At 35.4% G+C, this 20,512-nt stretch overlaps 1 protein-coding gene and 1 non-coding gene across 6 annotated transcripts; one reads left to right on the forward strand and one right to left on the reverse strand.

The window, feature by feature from the left end:
- Positions 1-3,864: 3,864 nt before the first annotated feature.
- On the reverse strand, positions 3,865-3,950 carry LOC147565073 (small nucleolar RNA snoR116). The gene has a single exon (XR_015231655.1). It is a non-coding gene; the product is annotated as a small nucleolar RNA snoR116 (small nucleolar RNA).
- A 5,421-nt stretch (positions 3,951-9,371) lies between these two features.
- Positions 9,372-17,242, forward strand: LOC147565074 (sulfate transporter 1.3-like). Of its 5 annotated transcripts, XM_086651528.1 has the most exons (15): positions 9,383-9,601; positions 9,723-9,767; positions 11,756-12,134; positions 12,235-12,283; positions 12,382-12,589; positions 12,700-12,874; positions 13,909-13,974; positions 14,055-14,168; positions 14,259-14,375; positions 14,477-14,603; positions 14,967-15,253; positions 15,362-15,552; positions 16,202-16,287; positions 16,389-16,465; positions 16,663-17,242. In XM_086651528.1, exons 3-15 carry the CDS (start codon positions 11,796-11,798, stop codon positions 16,804-16,806), a joined length of 1,980 nt encoding a protein of 659 aa, XP_086507654.1. In that variant the 5' UTR covers positions 9,383-9,601; positions 9,723-9,767; positions 11,756-11,795; the 3' UTR covers positions 16,807-17,242. The 5 variants fall into 5 exon arrangements, 4 of the variants coding, with proteins under 4 accessions (XP_086507655.1, XP_086507654.1, XP_086507653.1 ...); XM_086651529.1 differs by having other exon boundaries at positions 9,372-9,767; XM_086651527.1 differs by lacking the exon at positions 9,723-9,767 and having other exon boundaries at positions 9,457-9,601.
- Positions 17,243-20,512: the final 3,270 nt, after the last annotated feature.

A 20,512-nucleotide genomic window follows, 5' to 3' on the forward strand; every position in this document is an offset into this window, starting at 1 on the left:
ATAAGCAACATTACTCTTAACTACTGCAACATCATCTTAAATATCTAAATTGAATTTTGGATTGAAGAAATTCTTTGAGAAAAAACTTTAAAAAATTTCTATGTAAGGTCTAGTGGCTCGACCCCTCATGAAAATTGTAAAGTCAACCCTTGCTTGGTCAATTGGTCATGCATCTATTCTATAAATCCGGAAGTCATGCATTCAATTCACAATGGAGCTGAAATCCATGTTTATTGACTTGTTGTAAGGTATTTAAATAAAGTAAACTTGAAAATAGTCTTCCTACCTTTAAGGGTAGTGGATTGGGACTTTCACAGACATTTATAGACAAAATGTCCCGTAGACATTTCAAGACATTTCGGTTGATTTATTATAGACAAAATGTCTTCATGGACATTTTCAAGACATTGAGTTTGTAGACGAAATATCTTTATAGACATTTCAGGATATTTGATCCATAAACAAAATATCTTGGGGTCATTTCAAGATCTTGAATCCATTGACAAAATGTGTAATGCATATTATATTTGTACTAATCAAAAAATATATTTTTCGACTTTCGTAGACGTCTGTGAATATCTGCGTACATTGATGGACATTTGGTGGATGTTTATTATTTTAATATTATTATTGTTTAATCACACGAAGTAATATATTTGTACTAACATTTCATAATATATTTTTCGACTTCCGTAGACATCTGTGAATATTTGTAGACATTGATGGACATTTGGTAGACATTTATTATTTTAAGGGTTATTTCCCAAATGGCCCCTTACTTTGTGACCAGCTTCCTGCCAGGCCCCCTAGATTAGCAATATTTCCCGTATGGCCCCCTTTTTTCTGTTAACTTTAACTTTCTGTCACTCTCTCTCATCCATCATGTTTTCTCTCTTTGCCAAGTCACGCCACATCATCTGTTACGCCACCTCATCACCTTCTCCGACAGGGGTCGCCAACCGGCCAAATTTCCAGTCGGCGACCTTCAAACCAAAAAAAAATCTCTCTTCTTCTTCCTCTCCCTCTCTCTCCTGTTTTCTCTCTCTTCTTCTTCTTCTTCCTCTATCTTCTTTTTTTTTCTCTTTCTCTCTCTCTTCCCCTCTCTTCTCACTCTCACTCTCTCTAAAATGGCCGGCGAAGGGGGTAACCCTTCGCCGGCCGTCGGTTTGGGAAACTAGACCGACGAAGGTCTGGTTATCCCAGACCTTCGAAGGTCTGGTTTTCGCAAACCTTCGAAGGTCTGGGAAAAACCTAGACCGACGAAGGTCTGGTTTCCCCAGACCGACGGCCAGCGAAGGCTTACCCCCTTCGCCGGCCATTTTAGAGAGAGAGGGGGTGAGAAGAGAAGGAAAGAGAGAGAGGAAGAAGAAGAAGAGAAAGGAAGAAGAAGAAGAGAAAGGAAGAAGAAGAGAGACGAAGAAGAAGAGAGAGAAAATAGGAGAGAGGGAGGGAGGATGAAGAAGAGAAAAAAAAATCGTTTGAAGGTCGCTGGCCGGAAATTTGGCCGGTCGGCGACCCATGCGGGAGAAGGTGATGAGGTGGCGTAACAGATGATGTGGCGTGACTTGGCAGAGAGAGAAAACATGATGGAGGAGAGAGAGTGATGGAAAGTTAAAGTTAACGGAAAAAGGGGGCCATACTGGAATTATTGTTAATCTAAGGGGGCCTAGCAGGAAGCTGGTCACAAAGTAGGGGGTCATTTGAGAAATAACCCTTATTTTAATACTATTATTATTGTTTAATCACATTAAATAATATATTTGTATAAACATTTTAAAAATATATTTTTCGACTTTCATAGACATATGTGAATATTTGTGGACATTGACGGACATTTGGTAGACATTTATTATTTTAATATTATTATTATTGTTTAATCACATGAAATAATATATTTGTATGAACATTTCAAAAATATATTTTTCGACTTTCGTAGACATCTGTGAATATTTGTAGACATTAATGAACATTTGGTAGACATTTATTATTTTAATATTATTATTGTTTAATCACTATAAATAATATATTTGTATGAACATTAAAAATATATTTTTCGACTTTCGTAAACATCTGTGAATATTTGTGGACATTGATGGACATTTGATTATTATTTTAATATTATTATTATTGTTTAATCGCATGAAACAATCTTATTTGTATGAACATTTCAAAAATATATTTTTCGACTTTCGTAGACATCTGTGAATATTTGTGGACATTGATGGACATTTGGTAGACATTTATTATTTTAATATTATTATTATTGTTTAATCACATGAAATAATATATTTGTATGAACATTTCAAAAATATATTTTTCGTAGACATCTGTAAATATTTGTGGACATTGATGGGCATTTGGTGGTCATTTATTATTTTAATATTACTAGGGTATATTCCATGCCTTAGGGCACAGACACTTGTATCGATCAAATGTTACGAATCTTATTGTTATATTTTATTGAGAGAGAAAGAGAGATCTTTATTAGTTATTATTTTTTGTATTCTTTTCTCTTAAATTAGTTATTATTTTATTGAGAGGGAGAGATTTTAATTATTTTTTTTGTTTCTTTTCTCTAGACTGCATTTCAAGATAGAGAGTTTGAACCGAAAGATGATTGTCCCGGTCTTGATCTGAGACCTAGAGACTAAGACGGCTATGTTAGTACATTTCAAAAGTTGTTTCAAATATTATCATGTACTGTGTAAACATTCTCAACATTGTCCACGTCTCACATGAGAATGTTTATAACATTTTGTAAAATGTTCAGCTAACTACTTAATTTGCAACTAACACAAGTATAAGTGTAACATAATTTTTTTTTCTCAGCACTAAAGTTATTTACAAAATAAAGAAACCAAACATCTACACTAAAACATTTTACAAAATGCTCATCTAACGACTACTTTTGCCACCAACATAAGTATAAGTGCAGACATAATATCACTTCAAACTCTATTCAAATCTAAAAATGTACGAGATGTAAACATTTTGTAAAATGTTCCCAACAACCAACTTAATATTTAAAAGTGTTGTGAAAATTTTTGAGAACTAAAGTTATTTACACAGTCAAGACACCTAACATCTATACTAAAATATTTTACAAAATGTTCATCTAACTACTACTTTGTGCACGTCTCACATCAGAATGTTCATAACATTTTGTAAAATGCTTAGCTGACAATTTAATTTGCAACTAATACAGGTATAAGTACTAAAAGAAAATTTCAAACTCTATTCAAATATAAAAAATCTAACAAAAAAACATTTTATAATCTATTTTATAATCTGTTCCCGACAATTAATATTATGTTTAAAAGTGTTATGAAAAAAAATTTAGAACGAAACTTATTTACAAAATCAAGACACCTAACTTCTATATTAAAAATTTTACAAAATGTTTATCGAACTGCTACTTTTGCCACCAACACAGGTATAAGTGCAGAAATAAGTTTCTTTAAAGGCCAGCGCTTTGGGGAAATCAAAATAGTTTCCGGAGTGTGAAGACTTAGTCAAAAACTGGTGAACTTTAGTTGACCAATATATTTTCAAAATGTTAGGGGGATAACAAATTTTTTGACCATATCTTCTACATTCCGGCAAGGTTGTTGGAATCCGGCCACCACTATCATCACCGAAATCCGGTCACCACCATCAACACCAAAATACGACCACCACCATCATCACCAAACCCTAATATTCCGTTTTTGGAAATGAAATTTACATCAAACCCATTATTGTCTTCCCCACCAAACCCTAAAAGGATAAAAATTCTAAATCTAATCAAATACTAAAACCCTAAAATAATTGAAGATTTAAGAAAGAACTCATTTTTAAAAATGGAAAGAATAATGGGGGAGGAGGAGGCTCAGTGATTATGTATCAGTTTACAGCAACAAGCTTAATTAGCTCTCAAAGTTTGATGGTGTAATTTTTAAACATCATTGCCTCTTATCAATTAATCTCCTATTCTCTAGAAATTTAATATTTAGGGTTTGATGAAGAAGAAAATAGCCTCAGAAATCTGGTATGGGGTAACATCAATGGATCTTCAAATGAAGATTCCTAACATGGTATGGACAATTTCTTACGTCATTGGCTTTCTCTTAGACCATCTAGTGAGAGAGATTGATAAACAAAAGATTTTGAAGAATTGATTGAAAAAAAAGGAAGAACGGAATTAGGGTTTGTGAAACTAATTGAAACTCAAGAAAGTGATATAGTTATATTGGTAGTAGAGGGTTGATGGGTTTATATAGTGTGTCTGGATCTCCTCTCCTCTTGGAGAGACAAACTATAAGAGAGAGAGTGGAGAGAGGAGGAAGAAAATGGTGGTGGTTGTGGCCGGAGATGGTGGTCGGAAATGGTGGCGGAGTTGAAGATGATGAAGAAGAAGAGGAAGAAGCAATGTTTGATTTCCCCTTAAAATTTGTTTTCCCGTGAAAATTTCTAAAATTTGACATATTCCCTTTACAATTTCACACCCCCGAAACTATTTTGCTTTCCCGAATCGCTGGCCTTCTTTAAAGTGCTTCCAACTTTTTTCGTTTTTGAGACAAATGAAGAGAGAGAGAAAAAAATATTTGAAAGTAATAAATGTTAGCTGTAATAAATGTCAGTTGTAAGAGTGATTTGATGGGTGGGACTCCGTCTCGTTTTTCGCGAATTAAGTAAGAGAGCAGGGCCGACCCTAGTATATCGGGAGGCCCAAGCGAAACTAAAAATTAGGGCCCCCATACAATGGATATTAGAAAAAAATTAAGTAAAATTTAAACAATGCGAATGGTAGGAATCGAATCCTTGACCTTTCATTTAAGATCTAAACCCTTTACCACCAAGCTACGACAATATACTAGGGCTTCTAGACAATATGCTTGTCCCAGTCATCGTTTTCCCTTCTGTTTTATTATATAGATTATTGTTGGGATTTTTGAGTGAGATGCCCAAAAAATGGAGGGTAAATAAGCATTACCCCCAGCCCAAAACAAAAATGTGAACCCAGTCCATATTGTCAGGACAACTCACACTTTTCTGGGTTTTATTTTATTTATCCCTCTTTTACCCCTTCACGAGAAATTTCTGTGTTTTCTGACAATTTGACGGATGACAGCGAAGCAATTAATACCCCGTACATGACGTAATGTTAGAGAAACATTCAGATTTTTTGAAAATTCAAAAATGGCGCCATTTTTTTACGAAATTTCAGGCAATTTTTTTCGATCCCGCCCATTATATTTTGTTTCAACTCCTTCTTTCTTCTTATTTATACATCCAAAAATCTTCTTCATCATTCTTATTTTGTTTCACATTTTATCTTTTTTATCTCTTTCAATCTCTAAGAACATAAATTTTGTATTCTTTCTCTCTCTAAAGTTTTATGTTCTTATTTTGGGATGTTCATCATTCTTATTTTGTTTCACATCTTATCTTCTTCATCTCTTTCAATCTCTAAAAACATCAGAGTTTTCTGTCTTTCTCTATCTAAAAGTTTTATGTTCTTATTTTTCTTCTTCATCATTCTTATTTGTTTCACATTTTATCTTCTTCATCTCTAAATATACATCAAAGTACATAACCAAATGGCCAGTGTACAAAACCATTCCCGGTAGAGAAGAAAATTCCCAATTCAAAAGTGTCCAGTACTGAACCAAATGGTCAGTACACGGAACAATTCCCGGTGCACAAGAAAATTCTCAGTACAAAAATGTCTAGTACATAGCCGAAGGGCGAGTACACCAAACAATTCTCGGTAGACAAGAAAATTCCCACTACAAAAATGTCTAGTACATAACCAAATGGCTTGTACACAGAACAATTCCCTGTACACAAGAAAATTCCCAGAACAGAAATGTCTAGTACATAACCAAATGGCCAGCACACAGAACAATTCCCGGTACACAAGAAAATTCCCAGTACAAAAATGTGTAGTACATATCGAAAAAATGGCCAGTACACTAAATAATTCCTGGTCACAAGAAAATTTCCTTGTACAAATTCAAGAAAAACTACCAAAAATGAAGAAATTTGTTGAGATTGGAAAGAGATAAGAAATAAATCTGAAAAAAGAACGAAATTTGTTGAGATTGGAGAAAGAAATTTAAAAAGATTGGAGAGAGAAATATGTGTGGGAGAAAATAAAAAAGAAATAAGAAATAAATCTGGAAAAAAGAACGAAAATGGCAAGTTGGTAAATTTTGTAATGGCAATTCTGTAAATTCGTGGACAGTACAAGGTTTAATGTCAGGTGCGTCAGACTATTTTTCAAATAATTTCGCATTTCCCGGGAATTTTTCGGTGGCAATTTTGTAAATTTATGAAAAGTACACAGTATGATTGGAGACGTGTCAGATTATTTCTCAGAAATTTTCGAGTTTCCCGAGAATTTTTCGATGCCCGTTTCGTAAATTTCGAAAAGAAGAAGGGGGTTTCGGAAATTTCACCCCCATCATACTGTGTACTTTCTAAAGACATTTTGGGCTCCAAATTTGTCCTAAATTCTTCACAAAAATCATCAAATGATAAAGCCTACCAAAGTCCGCATAGAATTTATCCCCCCCTTCTTCGTGGACAGTACAAGGTTTAATGTCAGGTGCGTCAGACTATTTTTCAAATAATTTCGCATTTCTCGGGAATTTTTCGGTGGCAATTTTGTAAATTTATGAAAAGTACACAGTATGATTGGAGACGTGTCAGATTATTTCTCAGAAATTTTCGAGTTTCCCGAGAATTTTTCGATGCCCGTTTCGTAAATTTCGAAAAGAAGAAGGGGGTTTCGGAAATTTCACCCCCATCATACTGTGTACTTTCTAAAGACATTTTGGGCTCCAAATTTGTCCTAAATTCTTCACAAAAATCATCAAATGATAAAGCCTACCAAAGTCCGCATTGAATTTATCCCCCCCCCCCTTCTTCGTGGACAGTACAAGGTTTAATGTCAGGTGCGTCAGATTTTTTTCAAATAATTTCGCATTTCCCGGGAATTTTTCGGTGGCAATTTTGTAAATTTATGAAAAGTACACAGTATGATTGGAGACGTGTCAGATTATTTCTCAGAAATTTTCGAGTTTTCCGAGAATTTTTCGATGCCCGTTTCGTAAATTTCGAAAAGAAGAAGGGGGTTTCGGAAATTTTACCCCCATCATACTGTGTACTTTCTAAAGACATTTTGGGCTCCAAATTTGTCCTAAATTCTTCACAAAAATCATCAAATGATAAAGCCTACCAAAGTCCGCATAGAATTGGTAAATTTTGTAATGGCAAGTTGGTAAATTTTGTAATGGCAATTCTGTAAATTCGTGGACAGTACAAGGTTTAATGTCAGGTGCGTCAGACTATTTTTCAAATAATTTCGCATTTCCCGGGAATTTTTCGGTGGCAATTTTGTAAATTTATGAAAAGTACACAGTATGATTGGAGACGTGTCAGATTATTTCTCAGAAATTTTCGAGTTTCCCGAGAATTTTTCGATGCCCGTTTCGTAAATTTCGAAAAGAAGAAGGGGGTTTCGGAAATTTCACCCCCATCATACTGTGTACTTTCTAAAGACATTTTGGGCTCCAAATTTGTCCTAAATTCTTCACAAAAATCATCAAATGATAAAGCCTACCAAAGTCCGCATAGAATTTATCCCCCCCTTCTTCGTGGACAGTACAAGGTTTAATGTCAGGTGCGTCAGACTATTTTTCAAATAATTTCGCATTTCTCGGGAATTTTTCGGTGGCAATTTTGTAAATTTATGAAAAGTACACAGTATGATTGGAGACGTGTCAGATTATTTCTCAGAAATTTTCGAGTTTCCCGAGAATTTTTCGATGCCCGTTTCGTAAATTTCGAAAAGAAGAAGGGGGTTTCGGAAATTTCACCCCCATCATACTGTGTACTTTCTAAAGACATTTTGGGCTCCAAATTTGTCCTAAATTCTTCACAAAAATCATCAAATGATAAAGCCTACCAAAGTCCGCATTGAATTTATCCCCCCCCCCCCTTCTTCGTGGACAGTACAAGGTTTAATGTCAGGTGCGTCAGATTTTTTTTCAAATAATTTCGCATTTCCCGGGAATTTTTCGGTGGCAATTTTGTAAATTTATGAAAAGTACACAGTATGATTGGAGACGTGTCAGATTATTTCTCAGAAATTTTCGAGTTTTCCGAGAATTTTTCGATGCCCGTTTCGTAAATTTCGAAAAGAAGAAGGGGGTTTCGGAAATTTTACCCCCATCATACTGTGTACTTTCTAAAGACATTTTGGGCTCCAAATTTGTCCTAAATTCTTCACAAAAATCATCAAATGATAAAGCCTACCAAAGTCCGCATAGAATTGGTAAATTTTGTAATGGCAAGTTGGTAAATTTTGTAATGACAATTCTGTAAATTCGTGGACAGTACAAGGTTTAATGTCAGGTGCGTCAGACTATTTTTCAAATAATTTCGCATTTCCCGGGAATTTTTCGGTGGCAATTTTGTAAATTTATGAAAAGTACACAGTATGATTGGAGACGTGTCAGATTATTTCTCAGAAATTTTCGAGTTTCCCGAGAATTTTTCGATGCCCGTTTCGTAAATTTCGAAAAGAAGAAGGGGGTTTCGGAAATTTCACCCCCATCATACTGTGTACTTTCTAAAGACATTTTGGGCTCCAAATTTGTCCTAAATTCTTCACAAAAATCATCAAATGATAAAGCCTACCAAAGTCCGCATAGAATTTATCCCCCCCTTCTTCGTGGACAGTACAAGGTTTAATGTCAGGTGCGTCAGACTATTTTTCAAATAATTTCGCATTTCTCGGGAATTTTTCGGTGGCAATTTTGTAAATTTATGAAAAGTACACAGTATGATTGGAGACGTGTCAGATTATTTCTCAGAAATTTTCGAGTTTCCCGAGAATTTTTCGATGCCCGTTTCGTAAATTTCGAAAAGAAGAAGGGGGTTTCGGAAATTTCACCCCCATCATACTGTGTACTTTCTAAAGACATTTTGGGCTCCAAATTTGTCCTAAATTCTTCACAAAAATCATCAAATGATAAAGCCTACCAAAGTCCGCATTGAATTTATCCCCCCCCCCCTTCTTCGTGGACAGTACAAGGTTTAATGTCAGGTGCGTCAGATTTTTTTCAAATAATTTCGCATTTCCCGGGAATTTTTCGGTGGCAATTTTGTAAATTTATGAAAAGTACACAGTATGATTGGAGACGTGTCAGATTATTTCTCAGAAATTTTCGAGTTTTCCGAGAATTTTTCGATGCCCGTTTCGTAAATTTCGAAAAGAAGAAGGGGGTTTCGGAAATTTTACCCCCATCATACTGTGTACTTTCTAAAGACATTTTGGGCTCCAAATTTGTCCTAAATTCTTCACAAAAATCATCAAATGATAAAGCCTACCAAAGTCCGCATAGAATTTATCCCCCCCCCCCCCCCCCCCCCCTCCGTACACTGGTAGTAACAGGTCTTATTCTACTATGGGTTTTCCCTCCTTCAGTCTTTACACTACTATTATACTATGTCTCTTTGCGAATCAGTAACCCTTACCAGAGATAGAGGTGAAAATCATCTAATGAAGACTGAAGAGAGAAAAGGGCAAGTAGCCAAACAAAGAAATAGATAAGTAAGTCATTGGCATTTTCAATTAGTTGGTCTTTTACTCTATTTAGTTTGAAATCTTTGTTGGGTTTCTGAAAGAAGGATTCTAAGTTAAAAGGTGATTGATTTACTTTGATTACTACCAGCACATTTGATGGTTCTCAAGCAAAACCTTTTCAATCAATTATTAGGTGAGAATCTCCATATTGTAACATCTATTTAATTTCTTTTAATGCAAATTAACATGACCCACCTATAGATTAAGTTAATGGGTTTGATTAATATTTATATATTTTTATGGGAAACTATTCATTTGTTTGTCAACTTCATAAGCTATTATATTTGATGTGTTCCAATTGAATTTGTCAACTTGCCTTTTGGGATTTCTACAAGGGTATTGTTTCATTTTCATGAAACAATTACTGAATCAACACTATTTCTGCAATTTCTCATTAATGTTTTAGTTCATTACTGACATCATTTAGGTTGGTTTAGATGCACATGCGAAAATCTCGAAAATGGTAGTGAAACAGTTTATGGTTGTTACTACTAGAAAAACACAAAAACGACACGTGATATCGGGGTTTCATTGAAGGAGCTTGAACATGAGAAAGGCATTAACAAGAAGGGGAGAAGTGCTCGAGGTTAAAAAAGAAAAAACAAGTCATTCTACTGGTACAACAAACTTACAACAGTCATATATCATAGAGTCTAATGGTGTGTCTTGATTTTGTGCAACAACAACTAAACTTGAGAAATGATATGTCAAATTACTAGAAAAAGTTGTAATTTTGTTGTATCAATACTTCGATTAAAGGAAAACAAGATTTTTCAGATAATGGGTAAAATGGTAACAACCCCAGTCGTCACCTAAACATCCGTTATTCCGGTTGTGAAAGCTGTCTTTAAAGTGCCTGTTAAGATTAAATAATGTTCTTAAACATTGTCCCGTTCCTCTTAATTAATAGTTATACATGGTTTAGGATAAGTTGCATATATATTTTATTTTTAAGAGACAATGAAGAACTTGATCAAATTCTAGAGTTGTTTTTGTTTATTATATTAGTATTTTATCCTTTTTATCATTTCTTGATTCCTCATTATCTCTAAGTTTCTTATTCACTTGTATTAACATAATATTTCTCTGATATGTCATATGATTGTTTCATCACGACTACACGTAGCCATCACAAAACCAAGGTTAATAATCTCATTTTAGCCAAATATTTCGGTTAATTGAAATTTTTATGCAATTTTTCTACTGCTTTTTAGGTGAGAAAAAGTAACTGTAAGGGTATATATAAATTTTTGCGTCCTGTCGAAGGAACCATGGCATATATGTATAGAACGGAATTCATTTTGATTCAGTATGTTGTTTAAATGTTTTGCACATCTATTTAGACATATGCCATGAATGGGACATTTTAGGCTAGTAGTGAAGATGCCTATTTGTGGTGATTCGAAGTCGCTTGTCGCTTTTGCTTTTGAATTTAAGTTCTTTAAGATCACTACCACCATTAAACTTGCATCATTTGATTCTCTTTTTGAATCTTCATGTTAACTCCGACATAAGAAAATATTATTATTTCTTGTATTGGCCATAAAGTACCTAAGTTAACAATCTACTTAAACCATATATTATATTCTTAAACAATGGAAGATGAATGAGTTATAAAGTTCTTCCAAGTTCCATCAATTATGGAGTAATATTAATATACTAATTATCAATTAGTCAACTTCAATTATCAGTGTAATTTGTTTGAAATTTAGAACGTGACCCAGAAGCGGTCTAGATTCATAATTCATTGTCGATGTAGTCCGTTTTGTTTGCTTCGGGAACTTCCCGAGGAATTTCTATATAAGAAATAAAATCCTTAGCATTCCCATGAGATAGTCTAATTGTCTTGTAAACTTGAAAGGTGGGACTTGTTTTCTTTCTTCTCCTCTTTCTTTCTTTAGTTTCTATTTTCATAGGACTAGTTGAACTTTTTATGATTGGTTTGATACTATTTTCAAAGAAAAATACAGACCCATGATGCTTATATATTGTCCTTGTTTTCGCAGAAACTAGTCGTCTTACTTGATGTAGTACTTGAAGTTATAATAGATATCTCATTAGACTAAGTGTCGGCATTCGTGGTTGCTTATTCACAATCTTCTAACTTTTTTTACTTTACAGGTGAATATTGATCACCTCGATATATAATATCGACTTTAAGATGGGTCGTTCTGTCCATTCCAACGACGATCATGATAGGAGGGAGATAGACCGAGCGAACATATCGTCTCGGAGGCATGTACACAATGAACCATCTGTTCATAAGGTGGGAGTACCACCTAAACAAAATCTGTGGAAAGAATTCACAGAGAAGTTCAAAGAAACTTTCTTTTCGGATGAACCTTTACGCGAGTTTAAGGATCAATCAAAATCAAGAAAGTTCGTCTTAGGAATCCAAGCTGTGTTTCCGATTCTTGAATGGGGAAGACACTACAATTTGTCCAAATTTAAAGGCGATCTCATTGCAGGACTCACCATTGCAAGTCTTTGTATTCCTCAGGTAAATAAAACTTTGAGCGAAAAAGGGTCGGAACTTGTAATTGAGAAGAATTAATGTCGATAAATATATCGTTCTAACCCTCATCTAACATGCAAAACAGGACATTGGATATGCAAAGCTTGCTAATCTTGACCCTCAGTATGGATTGTGTAAGTTTCTATACTTGCATCCACATCTTCTTTGGCTTATTGTCGCTTTTTTCGCTATACATATACAACTGTCTCATTTTGTTCTTATAATGTTACAGACTCGAGTTTTGTACCGCCTTTGATTTATGCCTTCATGGGAAGTTCAAGGGATATTGCCATTGGACCAGTAGCTGTTGTATCTCTCTTGTTAGGGACACTTCTCCGAGCTGAGATTGATCCCGTAACAAATAAACATGAATATGAAAGACTTGCATTCACAGCTACATTTTTTGCTGGGATCACTCAATTTGCACTTGGGTTTTTCAGGTCATTGATCTTATGGGACCCCATCTTTTAGTTTGTTAGATTTTTCTTATTCAATTTTATCACTAGTTGTGTTCTTATAACATCGTCGTTTTCTTTTTAACTTCTTTCAGATTAGGATTTTTGATCGACTTCCTATCTCATGCTGCAATTGTTGGGTTTATGGCTGGAGCTGCTGTCACTATTGCCCTTCAACAACTTAAAGGGTTACTTGGTATTCAGACCTTTACTAAGAAGACTGATATTATTTCGGTTATGCAGTCGGTATTTGGTTCAGCTCGTCACGGGGTAAGCTTCTTTTACCCTGATTCGACTCGGCGACTAACTAACTTAGCTATCATGGCGTCGAATAATAGCATTGAAAGAAGTTGACAAACTTTGAGCTAATAAGATTCTACCATCTGGTATATAGCATAACATGGGCCTTTTTAGTTAAACCCAACTTAGGTTCAAGCCCATTCGTCAGGTGGTTAAGCTTGATAGAGTATCAATGTTAACGGGTGTCCCAATATTGTGCATCCGACATTGTTATGGGGTGCTCATAAATGGTATCAGAGCCAAGGTTTAGCTGGATAAAGAAGAGCTGAAGTTCATCGTTGATGGCAGACCTGGCTTAAGTATACCTCGTGTGCCGCTCGAGGTGGAGTTGGTCCACAATTTGGGTGTAGCTCGTTCTCGATACGAAGCATCTGTATGGTGGTTTGTGAGCTTGACTCTTACCGAGGCAGAGATCGTTGAGGTCGTGGCTTAAACAAATCACAAGGATTAGTCCCATATCGCCGAAGTTTTAACAAAATAAGGATCTAATGCTAGTACCTAGGACTATAGGTAATAAAAAAGGACCCTAGATTAGGGTATAGTCGATCGATTATTTATGACACTTCTAAGTGATAAATAAAATAGATTGGAATTATAAGTTTTGAAAAACACAATATATATTTTTTTATGGAAGTCGACTGCGATCGACGTATGTCGTAACATTTGGCATTGATACATCAAAGATGTGATACGCTCAATAACTGCCAACTCAAACTGAAACAAGACCGGGCCTATAGCCCAACAAGATTTTGATTACTCTTTCACTCAAACTGAAAAACACAATATATTGACTTTATTAGTTACTCTTTCACTGAAGGAATTAAATTTCGAAATGTTTCGACCGAAATTAACGAAATATTTCAAATATTCTGCCTACGAAATATGTAATTACTTTTTCTTAACAACGCTTGGTCACAGATATTTCGAAATATTTCAGCCAAAATAACCGATATATTTCCATTCCCATGCCTACCGAAATTTCATCCCTTGCTTTTATTATGCAGTGGAACTGGCAAACTATACTAATTGGTGTATCATTCTTGGCTTTCTTGCTCTTCACAAAATACATAGTAAGTGCATCTTCTTTTCAACAACCTTAAACCTCTATTGATTTATCTTTCTTGATTCCAACATGATTTTTGATTAACAGGGAAAGAAAAATAAGAAGTTTTTCTGGGTACCTGCAATATCTCCTTTGATCTCGGTTATACTCGCTACGTTTTTCGTATATATAACTCGTGCCGACAAGGATGGTGTTCAAATAGTAAGTGAATGTTACTTAATGTTTTCTTGTTCAAACTCAAAGCTTAATATGAGCCAATATGAACTAATGATACTCTCTTACTCTATGAAGGTTAAACACATAAGAAAAGGTGTGAATCCCCCATCAGTGAAACAAATTTACTTCAGTGGTCACTATCTTATCGTTGGTATTAAGATCGGTGTCGAGGCTGGTATGATTGCGTTAACGGTAAGCGTTTTTTACATCACATTTTCGCTTATACGTAATTAAGCCGGATTATTAGTACTATGTCCATGTATATAACATTTAGATCTTTTTTGGGTTCATAGGAAGCTGCAGCTATCGGACGAACATTTGCAGCGATGAAAGACTATCAATTAGATGGAAACAAAGAAATGGTTGCATTAGGAACTATGAATGTTGTTGGTTCAATGACATCTTGTTATGTCGCTACTGGTAAGAAAATGCCTACATCATAAGTTTTTAGTCGATAAACCACTGACCTTGCTTTAATAGAGCAGATTCAAGACATAGAAAACCGAAAAACCTCTACTATTACCGAAATAGTATAGCTCGTAGTTTTTTATGCGCAAATTTAACAATAGGCTGTTACGTCGTGGGCTCGAAACATCTGGCCACTATTGTTTGTGGACCGTGGCTGGCATCCCCCCTGTCGTTGTTATGATGCCATACCGCAAGTAACAGCATGTCCTGCCAATGCACAGCCCATGGAAACCTCTATGGGCAGTGAAGAGGATGCAAGTTGAGGACTTTTTATTTTTTTCTGCCAGTTTGTCATGGGTATTTCTCTCGTTTCAGGTTCCTTCTCTCGCTCGGCGGTGAACTACATGGCTGGATGCAGGACTGCTGTCTCCAACATTGTGATGTCTGTTGTCGTTGTCCTGACCCTTTTAGTGATCACGCCGCTATTTAAGTACACGCCAAATGCCATTCTTGCATCCATCATTATCTCGGCCGTTGTTAGTCTAGTAGATATTGATGCAGCAGTTCTCATTTGGAAGATTGATAAATTTGATTTTGTCGCTTGTGCTGGAGCTTTCTTCGGTGTCATTTTTGCTTCTGTCGAGATTGGCCTTTTAGTTGCGGTAAAAGAAAATTATAATCTATGATAAAGTTCGATTCAATTTGTGCTAGCCCGCTAATACAAAATCCTGGTTCTGCCCCTGACTGCTTGTAAATTGTAACAATGACAGGTCTCAATATCCTTCGCGAAAATCCTCCTACAAGTAACAAGGCCTCGAACGGCAGTACTCGGGAAGCTTCCGGGAACAACAGTTTATAGGAACATTGAGCACTACCCTAGTGCTACTAAAGTTCCCGGTGTTTTGACGGTGAGGGTGGACTCTGCAATTTACTTTTCCAACTCCAACTACATTAGGGAAAGGTATTGACTCTTTTAGCTTGTTTCTTTCTCCAGTAGCATCTTGGAATTTCTGAGTAAATTATTGGCTTACAGCTCTGAACACGACTCGTGGGTTTCCAACTCAGAAACCAATTGGTTGTAAGTGGATTGACCCCTAGGATATGAAATGGAAGTTTCATGTGCAAGCAACTTAATCTCACATTGCTAAAGCAAGCCTTCCAGGGCTTAGTTTATTATATAAGGCTTTGTCTTAGATATTCGCCAAGTATTTTAGTGGGATTGACGCCTAGAATTAGTTACGTTGAGAAGCTTAGTGTGCTTTACGGCGAGCGTATGCTTTCAGGCCATGTTTGGGCAAGAACTTGGGCCAACTAGCACCGTTGAAGAGAATAAAAAGTTTGCCTTACCTTGTTGTGAGTCAAAAACTCCCTAGACCACACTACAAGTTCGCAAATTATGTAAGATTTGCATATAGGTTGCTCAGGTTTGGACGAGTTCGCTTAGGGAGTCCAAGCTTAAAAGTATATTGACATGCCTTTTAAATTAAGACCAACATGAAGTTGGGCCGACCCAATTTCATGAACGGAAGGACCTCGTCCCTCTCGAATGAGAGTTCAAAGCCTTCATACCAAGATAACTCTTATTCCACTAAAAGAAGCTTTTCTTACAGGATATTGAGGTGGTTGACTGAGGAAGAAGAATACGTACAAGCAAAAGACCTTCCAAGAATACAATTCTTGATCGTTGAGATGTCTCGTAAGTATTTATATATATCCAAGTTTATAATGCTTATATATGCTTTCAATCATGTAAAATTCGTTTTTAGTCCAATTTATACCTACTTTTTGTGTTTGTAGCTGTAACTGACATCGATACCAGTGGCATTCACGCACTTGAAGAATTGTATAAGAGTTTAACAAAGAGAGATATAGAGGTAATTTAACAAACTTCATGAACACAAACCCAATTTTCTATAACCAATTACTATTTCGGTCAATAAGGTTGAACTTATAAAAAGAAGAAAAATAAGAAGTTTTTCGTCTACCATGAATCTTGTTGTGATAGAGAAAATGATATATTATTTGTAACGATTTGAGAACGTCTATTAATCAACATTTTCTTCTTCCACAGCTTCTTCTAGCAAATCCTGGGCCAATAGTGATGGAGAAGCTTCACGCTTCCGATTTGGTTGATACGATTGGTCAGGACAAGATTTTCCTCACAGTTGCAGACGCTGTATTAACTTGCAACCCAAAGAATGTGGACGACGCATAAGAAGTTCAAATGTGTACGATATTTATCTTCCATGCAGCAAAAACAAAAAAACAAAAAAAAAACAACACAGTTTGAATAGTAAAAGTTTAACATGATTTGATATAGAAGAAATTCGACTCGGTTCAATAACGGTAACTTCTGGGGCAGAATCTTGTTGGAATTAACAGAGTAAGAGATCGAACGAGAAATATCGAATACATATATGTAAATGTGTGAGAGAAGTCTGGAAATATTGTTGGTGGATTAACAATTTTTGAAAGGGTTCTTGTTTTTCTTTCTTTTCTTTTTCTGTTTTATTTTGTTGTTTTGAGTAATATGTAATATTCTTCTTTCTTGTTGAGACTATGAATGCTTATAACTCTGTTACTTGTCTGTAATAATACTTAACATCATTGTTGAGCTTGTGGAATTTGGTAATGAAATTGGTGTGTTGTGATATTGAGTATTAGAGGTACGTTTCGTTGCAGAATGCCGATAATATATAGTTCCACATGAACAAACAGTCGAAAGTCGGTCTACAAACATTGTTAAAATTAGTCTCATATTGACTACGGTTAGATCATAAACCAAGTATAAGATATTAAGATCATATGACCTATCTACACAGAACCAAGTAATTTTAAGTTGACAGTGGGAAATATATCCGACTTAACACAAATGGGAAATGAATTCCACGTCACTTGGACACTCTTTTGGACACCGAGCTGGGCACTCTAGCATCTCCCTTAACAAATATAATAGGGCAATTGGAGAATAAACTCCATATTTTATTTTGGAGATGGTTTATTGAAATGTGTAGTTAAGAGTTTTAATCAATATATATGAAGGCAAATAGATGAAATAGTTGATTTGCATGTTGGAAGAATTGTATTATTCGATTTACATTCTTAGTTAGTATATTGATGACACAGTCTCTCACATATACTACTTAGGTTTAGATCTTAAATGATAGTTGATTGAAATGTGTACATAGATGGATATCACATCACTTACGAACTCCAAGTAAAACTCAGGGGGAAAAATAAATTTTCTTTTATTTTCGGCACACGGGGAAAATTGATATAGTCCATGAATACGCATGATTTTTTATTGGCATGTTCAAAACCTATAAATGACATAGGAAGCTTGAGTCAAGGAGTCTGAGTAGAAGAGTGAAAATAGGAAAAGTGGACGGAGTGGTTTAAAGCATCCGGTGAGATAGCTATTTAATAGGATACGTGATATAACATGGATCTTAAATAAGGGATCCAACGGTCAAGATGAGTTCCAGAAATAATATACGTGTGTAACACGTATAAAGTAGTGATGGATCGAGAAGACGAGATCCGACGATCAAGAAGAATTCAGAATATATTTGAAGATATGTGAAGATATTTGAAGATATGTAATATTTATATAATATATTCAGAATATCTCTTGTAACTATCTAATGGTAATATTAGATAGATTTTATATTATTTCCTAGTTTAGTAATCAGAAACCAGATAAGGTCATGTTTGGCGTGCGGGAATAGCGTGGGAGTGGAATATGATTCCCGGGAATCACAATCCAGACTATCGTTTGGCACGCGAGAATGGCATGGGAATACCCTTCCCCCGGGAATATGATTCCCTCCAAAAGGGGTAATAGTAAACCCAAGGGGGAGGGTGGGTTTGCGATTCCCATCCCCGAAAATCATATCTATTAATATTTATGGACATAAAGATCCTTACTGAAAAATTAGAATACCTAAAATAAGTCCTAAATATACAAAGTTATTTAGTCAATTTTTTTATGGGATTTGCTATTAATAGGTATTATTTAGGTTTATGAACATAATTTTATTTTAGATAAATTTCAATTAAAACCTATATGTATTTTAAATAGATCCTTAAATACAAACCCTTTGGTGTACCGTGTTACTATATCATATCTACTGATTTGAATAAATAATATTGATTTAATATGTACTCAAATTGATGTGTAATTTATGTAGTTTAAGTAAGGGTAAAAGTGAAATTTTACATAAATTTACATTCTTATTCCTGTACGAACCAAACACCTAATTAGGATTATGTCAGGAATCAAATTCCGATTCCTAGTCAAACCAAACATCAAACTTAGGGATGTCAACGGGGCGGGTTTGGGACGGGTTACCTCTTTCCCAAGTCCGCCCCGTTAGTAAACGGGTTTTACCATTCCCGTCCCAATAGTTAATCGAGGTGGGTATTTAATTACCATACCCGTTCCGATTAGAAATTACTTAACCATTACCGACCCGCCCCGCCCCGTTTAACATGAAACGGTGCGGAGCGGGTCGGATTTAAACATAAATTTCATATTTTTATTTCAAATAAGTTAGATTAATCAAAATAATATAAATATTATAAACAAAATTTTATAACATTTTGGTTCTATCAACTATAAACACTACAACTTATTACATAATATAAAATATAAACTAGTTAAATTGATGATATAAGATAAAAAGTTTTAGAAACCTATTGTATATATAATACATAACATATATAATCGGGGCGGGGCGGGTTTTACTACCTAATCCCAAACCCGCCCCGAACCCGGTAAATGGTTTTATCTTCATACCATTACCGTCCCATTTAATAAACGGGGCGGTAAAACCCGTTCCATTAGGGGCGGGTTCGGGAAAAAACCCACCGGTTCGGACCAAATTGCCACCCCTAATCAAACTACAATAATCTGATTCCCAGGAATCACATTCCATTCCCGCACGCCAAACATAGCCTAAGTTATCTATAAATAGGAGAAGGTTCTAAGAATCAAACTTATCGAGTTATCAAGTTGTGTAACAGATCAACCCCACATACAATTGTATGTGGTGATTATTAATAATGAAAGTATTTCTCCGTAGATGTAGTTCTTGAGTATCCGACCGAACCACGTTAAACATTGTGTCTTTCATTTATGTTTATCTATCAGATTATATGTTAATCGTGACTATCATATCTCCGATTAGAATATAATCGTGAATTTAACACTATTAGCGCCAGGTGCCTGTTAGCACCCCAGGTCGTCAAGATGTTTGGAGTCCATTCATCTCCCGACTACCAACAACAATTTTGGGGTGCTTTTAGTTGCTCCTGAAAGTGGACCAAGAAATTGAAAGTGATTTGTCAAAATAACTCAACCAAAGTCATATCTCCAATTATAATATAATCGTGAATTTAACACTATTCGCGTCAGGTGCCTGTTAGCACCCCAGACTGTCAAGATGTTTGGAGTCCATTCATCTCCCGACTACCAACAACAATTTTGGGGTGCTTTTAGTTGCTCCTGAAAGTGGACCAAGAAATTGAAAGTGATTTGTCAAAATAACTCAACCAAAATCATATCTCCGATTATTATATAATCGTGAATTTAGCACTCTTCGCGTCAGGTGCCTATTAGCACCCCAAACCGTCAAGATGTTTGGAGTCCATTCATCCCCGACTATCAACAATAATTTTGGGGTGCTTTTAGTTGCTCGTGAAAGTGGACCAAGAAATTGAAAGTGATTTGTCAAAATAACTCAACCAAAGTCATTTTACACAATTTAGGGCATGTCCTCTTCACTGCGGAAGACCATGACTATTAAGTGGTAAGGGTAAGGTAGTGTCCTTGCCACATGTGAGTTAGCAACTGTTGAATAATATCTCCAATATGGATGGGTATCAAATTTTTGAAATGCAATTTGGAAAATCATTGCCAA

This window comes from Eschscholzia californica, unplaced genomic scaffold (assembly GCF_041429995.1).
Source record: "Eschscholzia californica isolate CP2 unplaced genomic scaffold, dmEscCali1.0.p SCAF_1, whole genome shotgun sequence".
Classification (NCBI taxonomy): Eukaryota; Viridiplantae; Streptophyta; class Magnoliopsida; order Ranunculales; family Papaveraceae; genus Eschscholzia; species Eschscholzia californica.